Here is a 13490-nt window from a genome sequence, read left to right as displayed (position 1 = left end):
ACAAGAGTTCAAAGGGAATCAGTGTAAATGGGAAAACTCCCATACGCAATGCAGACATTTTAGATATAGTCCTAAGAATAATATATTCATAAGAATGTTTACATGTGAAGCCATATTCATCTTGACTACACTCAGTGCATGTGTTCATAATGAGCATTGGTAAATTTGGCATATTCAGCAATGAACATATGCATAAGAATATATTCAAGAATATGTTCATGAATATATTCATAGAAGAATTGGTAAATTTGTCAGATTTGATGAATTGGCTTTTGGCAAATTGACCCAGAGGCCCTGCCTGGGGATGGAGGGATGCTGGGGACAGGGGTCAACAGCTCACCAACCAGCTGGGACAGGCCACATCTTAGCTCTTCCAGGAATATTTCCTGGGAGAACTGGAGGGAGAAGCGTGGACCCCAACTCCTGCACCATCCTCACCTCTCTGCCCCCAGTCAAGCCCCCTGACCTGATTCTGTCAAATACCACTTCAGCCACCTCCTCCCAAGTCTGGGACAGAAGAGACCTCCAAACCATTCTAGAACAGTAGCCATGGCTATAGCAGAGTGACTGTTACTTTCCTCAGCAGGCTCTGCCATCCCAAACCCGTCTCACTCTGCTTAGCTCGATATTAAAGGGAAGCTCTTTCCTGAGCGTACACTGACAACCTCTTAGGGAGAGTTTAGGAGTGAGCTCCTAGGAGCAGGAAATTATCTGAGAATAAATCTACCTGGTGGCTAAACTGCTCTGGTTCCACAGATCCAAATGACAGGCGATTGCTCACATTTGCTCCACTGACCCAAGATACACAAATAGTTGAACACATGCCTTGGGCTGAACCCCTTTATCTGTGCCTGACGCCCCGAAGGCAGTCAGCAGCAGGACAAAGAAGGCTGTGTGAAAATAAGGGCTCACCCATCACCAGGGAAGGAGGTGCCTTCAGACCTGCAGAGTCACTGCTGAACCCTTTCCTTCGCCCTCAGACCCGTTATCTATGACAACACAGCCTGTGGACCCCTTATTGCATGCATGCACATGTGTACGTGTGTGTGTGTGTGTGTGTGTCCGTCCGTCCAGATTACAGAAAACGTCTGCCTCTAACCCTGCCATGCTCCACCTTACCCCGGGAATCCTCCTGAAGCAGCTCATCAAACTCCAGGAAGGACCATTCTCTGGCCTGGGCCTCCCAGGGAGTGCAGGCAGCTTGGTGTCCAGCAGAGGGGGCCCATGCTCTGCTCTGCCCCCAGCCTGACCCCCAGCATCCTGGACACTGGCTCTCTCATTCCAATCTGCTGATCCTGTTTTCACCGGAGATCAGCCTCACAGCCTCTCCTGCTTCTTCCCTCTGGGGTCCTCATGGCTGCCCACCCTCCTGACCACCTGCCTTTCCCCCCAGCTCCCTGTGCCTCCGTCCTCTGCCATCCCCAGGCAGTTCCAGGGACATGCCCTCTGGGAAGTACTACAGGACAAGAGGGAAGGGATGGATTCTGAAGAACGACATCCGCGTTCCTATCCTGGCTTCACCACCTACCAGTAACACAGCCTTGGGCCACTAACATAGCCTCATCTTAGAGATGAGAGAATGGCCCCCATAGCGTTGTGAGGACCAAATGAGACCATCCACGTGGAGTGTTTCACACAGTACTTGGCATGTGGTTCTCGTTTAATTACCAAGTTCTCACCTGAAAAAGGGTGGGAGGGGTTCTCCACCCCAGCAAATCAGATACCTCTGGGGATCCCGTTGCCCAATTTCCTACTTTCTTAGTAGCTCACTCTTAAAATAACGTGTCCAGAGGTCTTCTCTGCACCTAGGACCTCTCAAGCAGAACAATCTGTGCCAAGAAGTGTTCTAGGTGCTTACTGCCATCATCATTTTTTCAGCATTTCTGTTCCAGGCTGGGGCAGATGTCAACGGATCCCCCCGCCTTGGGGAGCCTGCATGCTGAGGCACAGGGAATGGGGTGCATGGCCGGCACGTGTGCCCATATGCACAAGTGCACACGTCTGCAAAAATCATAGATTTACATCTTGTCCTTGACTTTGGTTTTCTGGGGGGAACCAAGAATAAGGAAGGAGGTTTCCTCTGTGCCTGTCCATTGCCTCCCACCCCCAGGTCTCCTCCCCAGCCCTCAGCCATACCTTCCACTTTGGGCTTGGCCTCAGCCAGCCGCTCCTGGAACTTCTTTTTGAAGAAGAGGGCCTGCAGCCGCTGCTGGTAATGGTCGATCCTGTGGACAGGGAGGGCTGCATCGTGAGGCAGGGCCCCCTCCCCCCACCCCGCCACCAGCCCCAGAGCAGCTCCAGCCCCCTCCTTGGCCCGCCCACCGCCGCCCCCTCCTGGCCGCGCCTGCTGCCCCCGACCTGCTCATCTCATAGAGGAAGCGGTCCGCACGGGCCATCCGCTCTATCTCATGCTTGTGCTCCTCCAGGAGGTCAATGTCACTCTTCTCCGGGATGAACTTGAGGAGCTGCAAAGAGCAGGCGAAGGTCAGACAGGAAACAGGTGAGAAACTGACATGGGGGGTGGGCAGCCCATGGAAGCCCACACACTGACCAGGCTCAAGATGGGGAGGGCCCCCCATAAAAGAGAGGTGCATCATCATGGGGGTGGTTTATGTTTCACCTGCCCCACCCAAGGAGACACAGGACACCCAGCTCTAGACTTCTTTTTATTTTTTTTTACTTTTTAAAATTGAGATATAACTTACTTACAGTAAAGTGTACTGTTCTTAAGTGTACAGCTCAATGATTTTTTTCTTTTTAAACCAACTTTATTAAGGTATAATTTATATAAAATAAAATGCATCCATTTTAAATGTGCAATTCAATGAATTTTGACAAAACTACCCACCCACTGAACCACCATCCAGAGTAAAAGAAGAAGATTTCCATCCCCGCAGAAAGTTCCCTTGTGCTAGCTACTTCAGTAAGCCCAGCCACCCCCGTCCCCCAGTGTAGCCTCTCAACTGAACTCTATCACCTTAGATAAAATTTGGCTGTTCTTGAACTTCGTACAAATGGACTCATGCTGTGTGTTCTCCCTGGGGTCTGGCTTCTTTCACTCAACGGAATATCTGAGGCTCCTCCGTGTAGGTATTGGCCATCCATTTTTCATTCGTTGCTGAGCACTATTCTATTGTAGGGATATACCACAGTCTAGTCACTTTCCTACTGATGGGCAGCTGAGTTGTTCACAGTTTGGGGGTTTTATAAATAAAATTGTTATAAATATTCCTATAGTCAGTGTTTGTGCCCAGTGGGATATACCACAGTCTAGTCACTTTCCTACTGATGGGCAGCTGAGTTGTTCACAGTTTGGGGGTTTTATAAATAAAATTGTTATAAATATTCCTATAGTCAGTGTTTGTGCCCAGTGGGATATACCACAGTCTAGTCACTTTCCTACTGATGGGCAGCTGAGTTGTTCACAGTTTGGGGGTTTTATAAATAAAATTGTTATAAATATTCCTATAGTCAGTGTTTGTGCCCAGTGGGATATACCACAGTCTAGTCACTTTCCTACTGATGGGCAGCTGAGTTGTTCACAGTTTGGGGGTTTTATAAATAAAATTGTTATAAATATTCCTATAGTCAGTGTTTGTGCCCAGTGGGATATACCACAGTCTAGTCACTTTCCTACTGATGGGCAGCTGAGTTGTTCACAGTTTGGGGGTTTTATAAATAAAATTGTTATAAATATTCCTATAGTCAGTGTTTGTGCCCAGTGGGATATACCACAGTCTAGTCACTTTCCTACTGATGGGCAGCTGAGTTGTTCACAGTTTGGGGGTTTTATAAATAAAATTGTTATAAATATTCCTATAGTCAGTGTTTGTGCCCAGTGGGATATACCACAGTCTAGTCACTTTCCTACTGATGGGCAGCTGAGTTGTTCACAGTTTGGGGGTTTTATAAATAAAATTGTTATAAATATTCCTATAGTCAGTGTTTGTGCCCAGTGGGATATACCACAGTCTAGTCACTTTCCTACTGATGGGCAGCTGAGTTGTTCACAGTTTGGGGGTTTTATAAATAAAATTGTTATAAATATTCCTATAGTCAGTGTTTGTGCCCAGTGGGATATACCACAGTCTAGTCACTTTCCTACTGATGGGCAGCTGAGTTGTTCACAGTTTGGGGGTTTTATAAATAAAATTGTTATAAATATTCCTATAGTCAGTGTTTGTGCCCAGTGGGATATACCACAGTCTAGTCACTTTCCTACTGATGGGCAGCTGAGTTGTTCACAGTTTGGGGGTTTTATAAATAAAATTGTTATAAATATTCCTATAGTCAGTGTTTGTGCCCAGTGGGATATACCACAGTCTAGTCACTTTCCTACTGATGGGCAGCTGAGTTGTTCACAGTTTGGGGGTTTTATAAATAAAATTGTTATAAATATTCCTATAGTCAGTGTTTGTGCCCAGTGGGATATACCACAGTCTAGTCACTTTCCTACTGATGGGCAGCTGAGTTGTTCACAGTTTGGGGGTTTTATAAATAAAATTGTTATAAATATTCCTATAGTCAGTGTTTGTGCCCAGTGGGATATACCACAGTCTAGTCACTTTCCTACTGATGGGCAGCTGAGTTGTTCACAGTTTGGGGGTTTTATAAATAAAATTGTTATAAATATTCCTATAGTCAGTGTTTGTGCCCAGTGGGATATACCACAGTCTAGTCACTTTCCTACTGATGGGCAGCTGAGTTGTTCACAGTTTGGGGGTTTTATAAATAAAATTGTTATAAATATTCCTATAGTCAGTGTTTGTGCCCAGTGGGATATACCACAGTCTATTCACTTTCCTACTGATGGGCAGCTGAGTTGTTCACAGTTTGGGGGTTTTATAAATAAAATTGTTATAAATATTCCTATAGTCAGTGTTTGTGCCCAGTGGGATATACCACAGTCTAGTCACTTTCCTACTGATGGGCAGCTGAGTTGTTCACAGTTTGGGGGTTTTATAAATAAAATTGTTATAAATATTCCTATAGTCAGTGTTTGTGCCCAGTGGGATATACCACAGTCTATTCACTTTCCTACTGATGGGCAGCTGAGTTGTTCACAGTTTGGGGGTTTTATAAATAAAATTGTTATAAATATTCCTATAGTCAGTGTTTGTGCCCAGTGGGATTGTTGGGCACTAAGATAGGTATGTGTACTGCCAAATCGTTTTCCAAAATGGTTCTACCCAATGAGAGTTCCAGTTGCTTCACATCCTTGCCAACACCTAGCATTGTTGGCCTTTTCAATTTTAGCTATTTAGGTGGGTGGATGGTGCAACCTCACTGTGATTTACCATATTTCTCTGATGACTAACAGTACTGAACATCTTTTACCGTATTTCTCTGATGACTGATAGTGTTGAACCATTTGGAAATTCTCTTTCATGAAGTACCTATTCAAGTCTTTTGCTCATTTTTAAGTTGTTTGCCATTTTCTCACTGATTTGTAAAGTTCTTTGTTCCGAATATGAGATCCTTGTGATCTATACATAAAGCAAAGGTCTCCTAAAGCTTGGCTTGCCTTTTCACTCTAGTAATAGTGCCTTTTGATCAACAGAGTTCTTAATTTTAATGTCCAATTGATGGTGGTTTTGCTTGGTGTTTTCTGGGTTTCTCTTGAAGGACACAACAGACTGATGTGGAAGAGATTTGGGGGAGATATGGTAATGGGTCACTGCCTTTGCCCTGAGGCCCATGGTGGGGGGGGGGTCACTCCTCATATCTCCTTTCTGGGGGCCTCAATCCCCTGAAAAGATGCAGCCTTTTCTGGTCTCCCCTCAGAAAGGTTGGCCCAGGGAAGTTTCTGTAAACCTCTCCCTCACTCCTCCAGCCTCCAGCCCGATTTCTCCTTGACCTAAGAGACTCGGCCTCCCTGGGGGCTGTCGGGAGGGGGTCCGGCTGCCCCCTAGTTTCAGGGGCCTCACCTGCTCCAGCATGTCCTTAGCGAGGTCTTCCTGCTCGTCCATCTTCAAGATGGCCTGCCGGATCTCCTCGTTAGACAGCTTCAACCTAAGGCAAAAACCCCACCTTGAGCAGCCTGGCCTGGCCCCTCTGCTCAGGACAGACCCCAGACCTTCTCCTTCAGAAGCCAGAGCCCGGGCCTTCTCTCTCTCTCGCTTACATTTGATAGCACTCCCTCCTCTGCAAAGCCTTCTCAGACTAAACTCACATGGTTCACTCTATAACTCAATCCTGAGATATTTTAGTCTCTAGAGACGTGAGTCTCTGGTTTCTTGCTTGAGTCTCCATCCTAATGGAGAGGGACATTTGGAAGGAAAAGGGCCATCTTCAGTGTAGACTGAGACAGGGCGAAGAGGTTCTGATCCTTCTCCTCATGCCAAAAATGCCCACGGCATCTCCACGGGAGGATGGGAATATGGGCAGGTCACTAAGGGGGCAGTTTCCTGTTTCCTTCAAGACAGAACAGGTCTCAGTCTTCCGACAGCGCCTCGGGTCCCGCACAGCTGTTCCAACACGTCTTGCTGTCTGGGAGAGGGAGAAGCAGCCCCCTACACACACGTGCACACACACACACACACACACACACACACACACACACACACACACACACACACAGCCCCTCCAGATGCACACCCATTGGGAGGCCCTGGGGAAGTATTAAGGGGGAGAAACTGAGGCTTAGGACCTTGTGGGGAGGAAAGCGGGAATGGACGGCCCGGGGCAGCTGGGGCAGTGCTAAGAATAGTATGGGAGGCGGTGACCTCTGACCCCGGCTCCAGCGGGAGGCCCCGCACAGAAGCTATGCTGTTAGTGCAGATACTGCCCTGTTTGTTCTGCAGCCGCGGGAAATGCTTGGGGGCTGAGATCATGCTGCTGTGTGGCCTGAGCCGAGCGGGGCCCTCCATGGGCTTAGAGCAACTCCGCTGCCAGACGCTGACCAGGCTGGTCAGGGGCCTCGTGATGGGGCAGTTTCCTGTCTGCAGAGCCCCGCACTGCCGCTCAACACGGGCTCCCGGGAGAGGGTTCGAGATCAGGGGCCCCCTGCCGCCCCAGGGGACAGCCAGGAGATGGGGGGGAGGCCAGAGACTGCTATCACCCCATTCCTCTGCCAGGCACCTCTCTCCCCCAGGCACTCACCTCCATTATATTTCTCTCTAGCCCCAGCTCAGGCCTCTGCTTCCTGGGGACCCAGTCCCTCCCACCTGCAACCTACTGTGGAGCAGGGGCCGTAGAGGCAGGACGAGCACCTACTTGGAGAGAAGGATGATGCAGTTCTGCGCCCTCCGGCCGTCAATGACTGACAGCTCTTTGACCTTGCGCGAGGCCAGGTAGATATCCTCCGTGGAGCCCAACTCTTTCTGCAACCGACAAGCCAAGTAGAAAGGGTAAAGTGTGTGTTTTCCCCAGTCCTCTTCCTGCCTACCCCCCACCCCAGGAGCCAGCCCCGTGCCAACCAGGGAACGCTCCTGGTGTGAGTGGAAGAAAGAGAGGGAAAGAAAAAGACAGGAGAGAGAGAGGAGGGTGGTTAATATCTGACTCCAATAGGAGGCTCTGGGGCTTTACCCCGGGCTAGAATGGGTCAGGGGCAATGAGAAGCCCCTTTATCAGAGACTGCCCTTCTGTGGGCAAACTAGACGGGGAGTGACTGACCCCTGTGGTTGTGTAGTGTGATCTACACTGTGTCCCAGACAATCAACCCCTACCCCCTCAGCCCACCCAGAGAGCCTCCCCAATCTTATGACGAGAAGCTGGTTCCAAGTCCCCGTAAGGTCACAGTTCCTGGACCCCTCCCTGGGGACTTCAGGCACAGCCCAGTGTGCCCAGGGTAGAGGGCATCCACAAGTTCAGAGGTGGGGAAACTGAGGCACAACTCCCTGCAAAGTTCTCTCCTCTGGAGTTTCAGCGGGCAATTCCCAAGAAATCGTAGATCGCCTGGCCTTCTCTTGGCCCCTGGTGAGATAGGCAGGAGACTGTTTCTTCCTTTGGGAGGTCCTTCCAAGCACATGCTCCAGGTTGGACGACTCCAGGGGCTGCCACTCACATCACTGTCTTTGTGAATTGTGCCCCTGGAATTGTGCAGTGCCCAGCCTGTGCAGTCTTACAGGACGGCCTTGCCTTGGGCCTAGTGGGTAAGACAAGAGACCTAGAAGCTTTCTCCTCACCCCAGTAGACATTCACCTCCACTGCTGGCAGGGGTCTGCTTGCATTAGCTCCCTTCCCTACATTTCTGCTTTTTCTTTGGGGACACTCCCTGACGCCACCCTGTTAAGATGGGTAAAAAGGAAGAAGGTAGAACTGACAAGCCCTCTCTTTTGGGCCCAGTACAGGGCAGCAGCCCAGCACAGTGGTTAAAAGTTGGAGTGTCCAGAGCCCCAGGAGTGACTCACCTGCTGGCAAGGATTAGTTATCAGCTCCTAGGCAGGTAGCAGCCACAGCCAATAGAGAATTAAACATGCACAACGTTAGCCAAGAGGTTTGGGGACCGAAGAACAGTAGGAAAGACATGGGGACCCCTCAGCATCTACTGTCTGCCCCATCCCAGTGAGACCCCCGTGGTTGGAGATGGAGACCTGCAAGTAGCACCGAACAGGAGCTGCTTCTAGCAGACATGCACTCACAGAGAAGCCAGACCAAGCGGAGGACAGGCAGCCTCTCCTGAGTGCCCTGCGCCCAGGGGGACCACCACTCCCCAGTCGGACCAGGCCCCCGAGTTGCCCCACCCCAGGCCTTGGCTGCAGTTCTTCCTGCTCCTCTGCTGGGAATCTGCCCAGAGGGCAGAGGGCATTCCTGCACCCCTGCATGACTTCATCTTTCAAAATAGGGGAGGAGACACAACCACAACCGAACTTGAGCTGAAAGCACGTGAAAGTTGCATTCACTGAGACAGAGGAAAGCAGGCGTCCCTGAACTTTGCCCCTTATGCTTTGCCCCTTGTCTGTCTTTTGATCTCCAAGGGAGCAGAGGGGGCAGAGCCCACCCCTGGTCCTCCCTTCCTGACCCGGGTGAGGTTGAAGTCACTAACTCAGGACACGCAGAGGGCACAGAGGGAAGACCACGCTCATAGGACCGTCCTTGTCCCACGCACCCCGGACCCCAAGACAGAAAGAGGAGGCGACCAGGGCAGCACAGCCTCTGGGTCTCCAGCCTTGCTGCTGTGAATTCAACACCCCAGAGTCCGGGCGACCTGCAGAGTGACAGTAGTGCAGTTGAGCCCAGCCCTGAAACAGGGTGCTGGACTGAGCAGGCTCAGAGAGACGAGGGGAGGCAGAGCAGGGCACTGTCCGTCTTCACTCTCCTCCACTCCCCAAACTGGGAGGCCCCAGGCCCAGCCTGTCCTAAACCCCGGAGTTCCTCTTTCCCCCCGGCCTCCACCGTAGCCCTACCTCAGGGCCCTGGAGACTGGGTGGGCCAGGCTGGAACCCTGGCCCGGAGGAAGACTCCCAAAATAGGGGGAGGCGTGTGCTCGCCCAGGTCTGCTATCCGCCCGGCACACACTCCCTCCATCCCTGGCTCGGAAGCACTGATCACAGGAGCAGCAAATGCTCCAAAGAACTTCTTCCTGCCCCAGCCGGGCCACAGCTGCCGCCTGTACCATGCCAGCTGGACACGGGCACAGGGCTAAAAGTGCTTCCTGGAATTAGGGGCAGAAAATCAGAGGCCTAGGGCACCTACATTTAAGTTAAACAAACAACCATCCGGTTTTCCTAGACCCCTAAGGCAGGGCCAGAGCCCCGCACCCCCCCCGCACCCCTTTGGCTAGTCCCCCGGGAGCAGTCACACGTGCTCTCGGTCCTGCCCGCCCTCAGGAAGGGTCATCCACAGCTCTGGCCTTGGCAGAAAGCAGTGGGGAGACCAGCCACGACATGCTGCCTCTGCCCAGGAGCCAAGAGGGCCCAGACCCCACTCACAGGCACCTGGGGAAAGTCCTCAGGGCTGGAACCTGAAGTCAGTGGAGAAAACATGGAAGAAGACAGCACAGCCTGGAGAGGAAACAACTCCTGGGAGGCGGGCCAGAGACAAAGCAAACGCTCCGAGGCCTCTAGGCTGCTAATGCCCAGGTTGGACCTCAGAGGAAGGCCCCCAGCTCTGCAATGCAGATTCCCAGGCCCTCACATTCACGGGAGGGTGAGGTCAGAGAATCGGCATTTTTGGCCATCCCAGCAGGTACTGCCTCAGGAGCGCCCGCGTCCTGACACCAAGCCCAGCCCCTGTCCTGCCTCGGGAAGAGTAGGCTTGCTGGTCAGCCTCTGTACACAGTGTCTGCAGAGCAAAGCCAGGGCCTCTCTTGGCCAGCCCCAGCCTCAGCCCCGCAGTGTGACCTGAAGCAGCTTCACCTTCCTTGAAACATTACCACCCTCTGCTCGACTCCTGGGAGTGTTGGGAGATGGAAGTATAGCAGAAGAAGTGGTGGAAAGGTTATAATGCCTTGTAGGTGTAGTTCCTAGGTCCCAGGGCCAGCAAAAGAGCAAGGTCAACAGTGGCCTGGCCCTGCTACTCCACCTTCAGTGCTCCAAGACCAAAGAGAGAAATGGACAACGTATTATTTCACCACTTGATGTGCAAATACGAACTAATACAATGGGATGTTTCCCCCTATGCACTGCACCCCCCTAACTCATATCTATGTCCCCAGAAAGAACATGGTACCTGATAAAGAATAAAATCAATTCAGTATATGTGGAAGGGAGGAAGAGAGGAAGGGAGAGGCTGAGGGTCGAGTTCGAAGGGTGTGTGTGAAGTCAAGACCAGAAGTCAAGACTCAAGACGCTAGAGGGGGCAGGGTGTTACCTGATGCCTCTGATAAGCTGAAAACATTTTTTCAAAGTCCGCGAGGTCCAGAATCCGAAACACCTGCATGTCATCAATCTCATTCCATATGGTGCCAGGGACACGTTCCTAAGATTCAAGGAAGGGAGGAGACCCCGTGGCTGACTCAGCTCCTTCATGATGGAGATGCCCGAAGCTTCCCTAACCCCACCTGTCCTCCAGGTGCACACAGGCCCATAGCCAGGCTCTCAGACCTTCAGAAGGGGGTCGATTCCTCCCCCTCCCCTCCTCTTCAATACTCTGCTCCAGGGGAGAGGCCACAGACAATCTCCTTCTCCTCCTTTTCACCTGGGGCTACATGTAAGCACGTTCCAGAAATCAAGGGAGTGCTGGAGTGATGGGTGGGCAAGTATGAAAGGAGGGTATGAAACTCCTTCCAGAAAAACCAAACCAAACCAGTGTTCTCAGAGCACTTTCCCCCAAGGTCAGGGTTGGCTGGAATCATGGCAGGAAGAGTGCCCACACATACTTGGGATCCTCAAATCTTCAGGGCTGACTGTATTTCCTGGATCTGAGATGGTCATTTTCTCTCCCAGCGGTCTTCCTCCCACTTTCCCAGATTCCCAGAAAGTGGACGAATGCCAAAGGCTGGGACATCCTGGCCCCTTTTTAGTGACTGCTCAGGCCAGCAAGACTCTGCCACAAGTTCCCATTGGTCAGAGGGTGTCCCATCCCTCATAACTGGAACCGACCCAGGGGTTACATTCCAAGGTCTCTCAACTCAGGCACTGCCCACCTCTGTGTAGGACCCTTGCACTGAACCCCACTCCGGGAATCTGGGGAAGAGCTGTTGGCCAAGCCAGGAATGCCCTAGTGGTCTTGTAACATCCCAGTAATGGCTTCGAGGGCCGAGATGAGAGTCCCCCTCCCAGGACCCCTCACCTCGTCCAGAGCTTCGCTGTCCTTTAAATTCGAACCTCCCCACCCCCCCTCTGCCTGGGGGGCAGCCGGGGACCTTCCTAATGCCGATGCCTCCTCCTCCCTCCATCACCCTCAGCAAGGCTCGGAGAGAGAAACGTACCCTTCACTCACTTTTATTTTCTTAAACTCTGGAAAGGGGAGGCGAGGCCAGAGCAGGGCGGGTGGGGACATTCCTGTGGCCTTCCTAAGGCCAGGGACCCTCTCGTGGAATGCTGGGCTGGGAAGCTCAGAGCAGCAAGGGATGCAGGCAACCGGCCAAACCCAACACAGACGCATTCTTCTCATGGCAGAAACAACCACTGTGTGTGTGTGTGTGTGTGTGTGTGTGTACAGGAGCATGCGTGGGTCAGGGGAAGGGGGCTGGGAAGAGGAGCCAGACTCCTGGACAGAGAGAAGATGGGAAGGGGAATTGGATCCGGGAAGGCGGGGAGGGGGAACTTCTAACTCGTTCTCCATCTAATTCTAGACCCAGGGTGGAGGAGGGTGGAGAGGGAAGGCCCGTAGAGGTAAAGCTTCCCACTGCTCTTATTCTCAGTGAGGCCAGGATGAGAAAGAAAGGGCTGGAATGACAGAGCTGGATGTTCAGCATCCGGAAGAGTTTCCCCTGAGACAACAGACAACCCAGGATCCCCCTCACCGTTTCCCAAACACTCTCCCTTCCCCACGGTCACCAGAAGGACCTGCGACCCTTCTTGAAGGTGCAACTGAGGTCTGAGGCCAGAGAGATGTACATCCATTCCTAACATCCTCTACATCCTAAAGATGCGCCCACGTCATACAATCATTCTTGAATTTTTATACCCCTCTGGCCAAGACCTCACCTCTCCCAGTCTAGATTCCTGGGGCTTCTGCCCCTCTAGAGACATCCTTCACAAGCCAGGGAACTCTTTCTCAAAAACACATTTCATTACATTTCCCTCCTCGAGCGTTTGGGGTCAGACAGCCCCTAAGTGAAGCTGTTGGCAAACGGAGGGGTTCTCTTCTCTTCCCATGTCCCATGAAAGGAAACTGAGTCTCAATCACGTTTACCTGACTGAACTGGAGTGAGGATTAAGTGAGAGAACACACTTAAAGCACACATGGTAGTCCCACTAATAATAACTCATCTAATATTCTTATTTTAAAGGTTTTCTATGTGTCAGTCACTGTTCCAAGTACTTTGTATGGATTAAGTCAATTCTCACAACAACACTTTGATCTGGTTATCGTAATTACCCCCATTTTACACATTGGGAAACTACAGCCCAAATGCTGAAATAACCTGAATTTAGTCATGCAACTAAAAGACTGAGAATGGGATGATAAGTTCACTAATATGACTCAAAGCCCCCCCTCCCTCACCCCTGCTGCTACATCTCCCACAAGGGCTCCTTATCATGTGTTCCATCAAACCTGGACTTTCCAGTCTAGGAATGAGACTCCGGCCTGCTCTGGGCCCCTGAGGAATTGATATAGGCTTTATTATTACTGGACCCCAGAGAAGATCCTAAGCACAAAGCTCTTTAAGATAAAAATATTACAAAAACATTAGGTGCCTTGTTTGCCTTCCTTAATTGTTGAGATGCCTAATCAACCCTTCATTACATGTTTAAAACTTTAAATTATAAGTTGTAAGCACAAGAAGCAAAAACAAAATTCTGTCTTTTTTTTTTTTTCAACCACAATTAAAAAAATATTATTTCTGATCATGAACAATGAATGTTTCCACACCGCCTACGACCTTTGGTTCTGCAGAGCTGCTTGCCTGCTCGTATGCAGCTGGCCTTTCTGGCTGGCCT

At 50.9% G+C, this 13490-nt stretch overlaps 1 protein-coding gene and 1 pseudogene across 7 annotated transcripts in view; both read right to left on the bottom strand.

Moving 5' to 3' along the window:
- The window catches only part of LOC309608268 (large ribosomal subunit protein eL42 pseudogene), a 217967-nt pseudogene that overhangs the window by 74758 nt on the left and 129719 nt on the right, over positions 1-13490 (bottom strand). The window lies entirely within an intron of this gene.
- The window catches only part of DAAM2 (dishevelled associated activator of morphogenesis 2), a 114247-nt gene that overhangs the window by 9066 nt on the left and 91691 nt on the right, over positions 1-13490 (bottom strand). For 5 of the 6 annotated variants that reach the window (XR_014232764.1, XM_082347807.1, XM_082347808.1 and 2 more), the window contains exons 15-20: positions 10753-10860; positions 8352-8378; positions 7216-7322; positions 5928-6012; positions 2359-2465; positions 2137-2225 (exon numbers count right to left, since the gene is read on the bottom strand). Coding sequence is in view for 5 of the 6 variants with exons in the window: in XM_082347807.1 (XP_082203933.1) it covers positions 2137-2225; positions 2359-2465; positions 5928-6012; positions 7216-7322; positions 8352-8378; positions 10753-10860 (523 nt within the window). In the remaining variant the exon portion in view is untranslated. The remainder of the gene's footprint in view (positions 1-2136; positions 2226-2358; positions 2466-5927; positions 6013-7215; positions 7323-8351; positions 8379-10752; positions 10861-13490) is intronic. The other variant, XM_082347811.1, reaches the window with a different exon arrangement.

The sequence above is a fragment of the Balaenoptera borealis genome (genome assembly GCF_965194805.1).
Source record: "Balaenoptera borealis genome assembly, chromosome: 12".
In the NCBI taxonomy this organism is placed as follows: Eukaryota; Metazoa; Chordata; class Mammalia; order Artiodactyla; family Balaenopteridae; genus Balaenoptera; species Balaenoptera borealis.
This window is presented reverse-complemented; position numbering and strand designations above follow the sequence as displayed.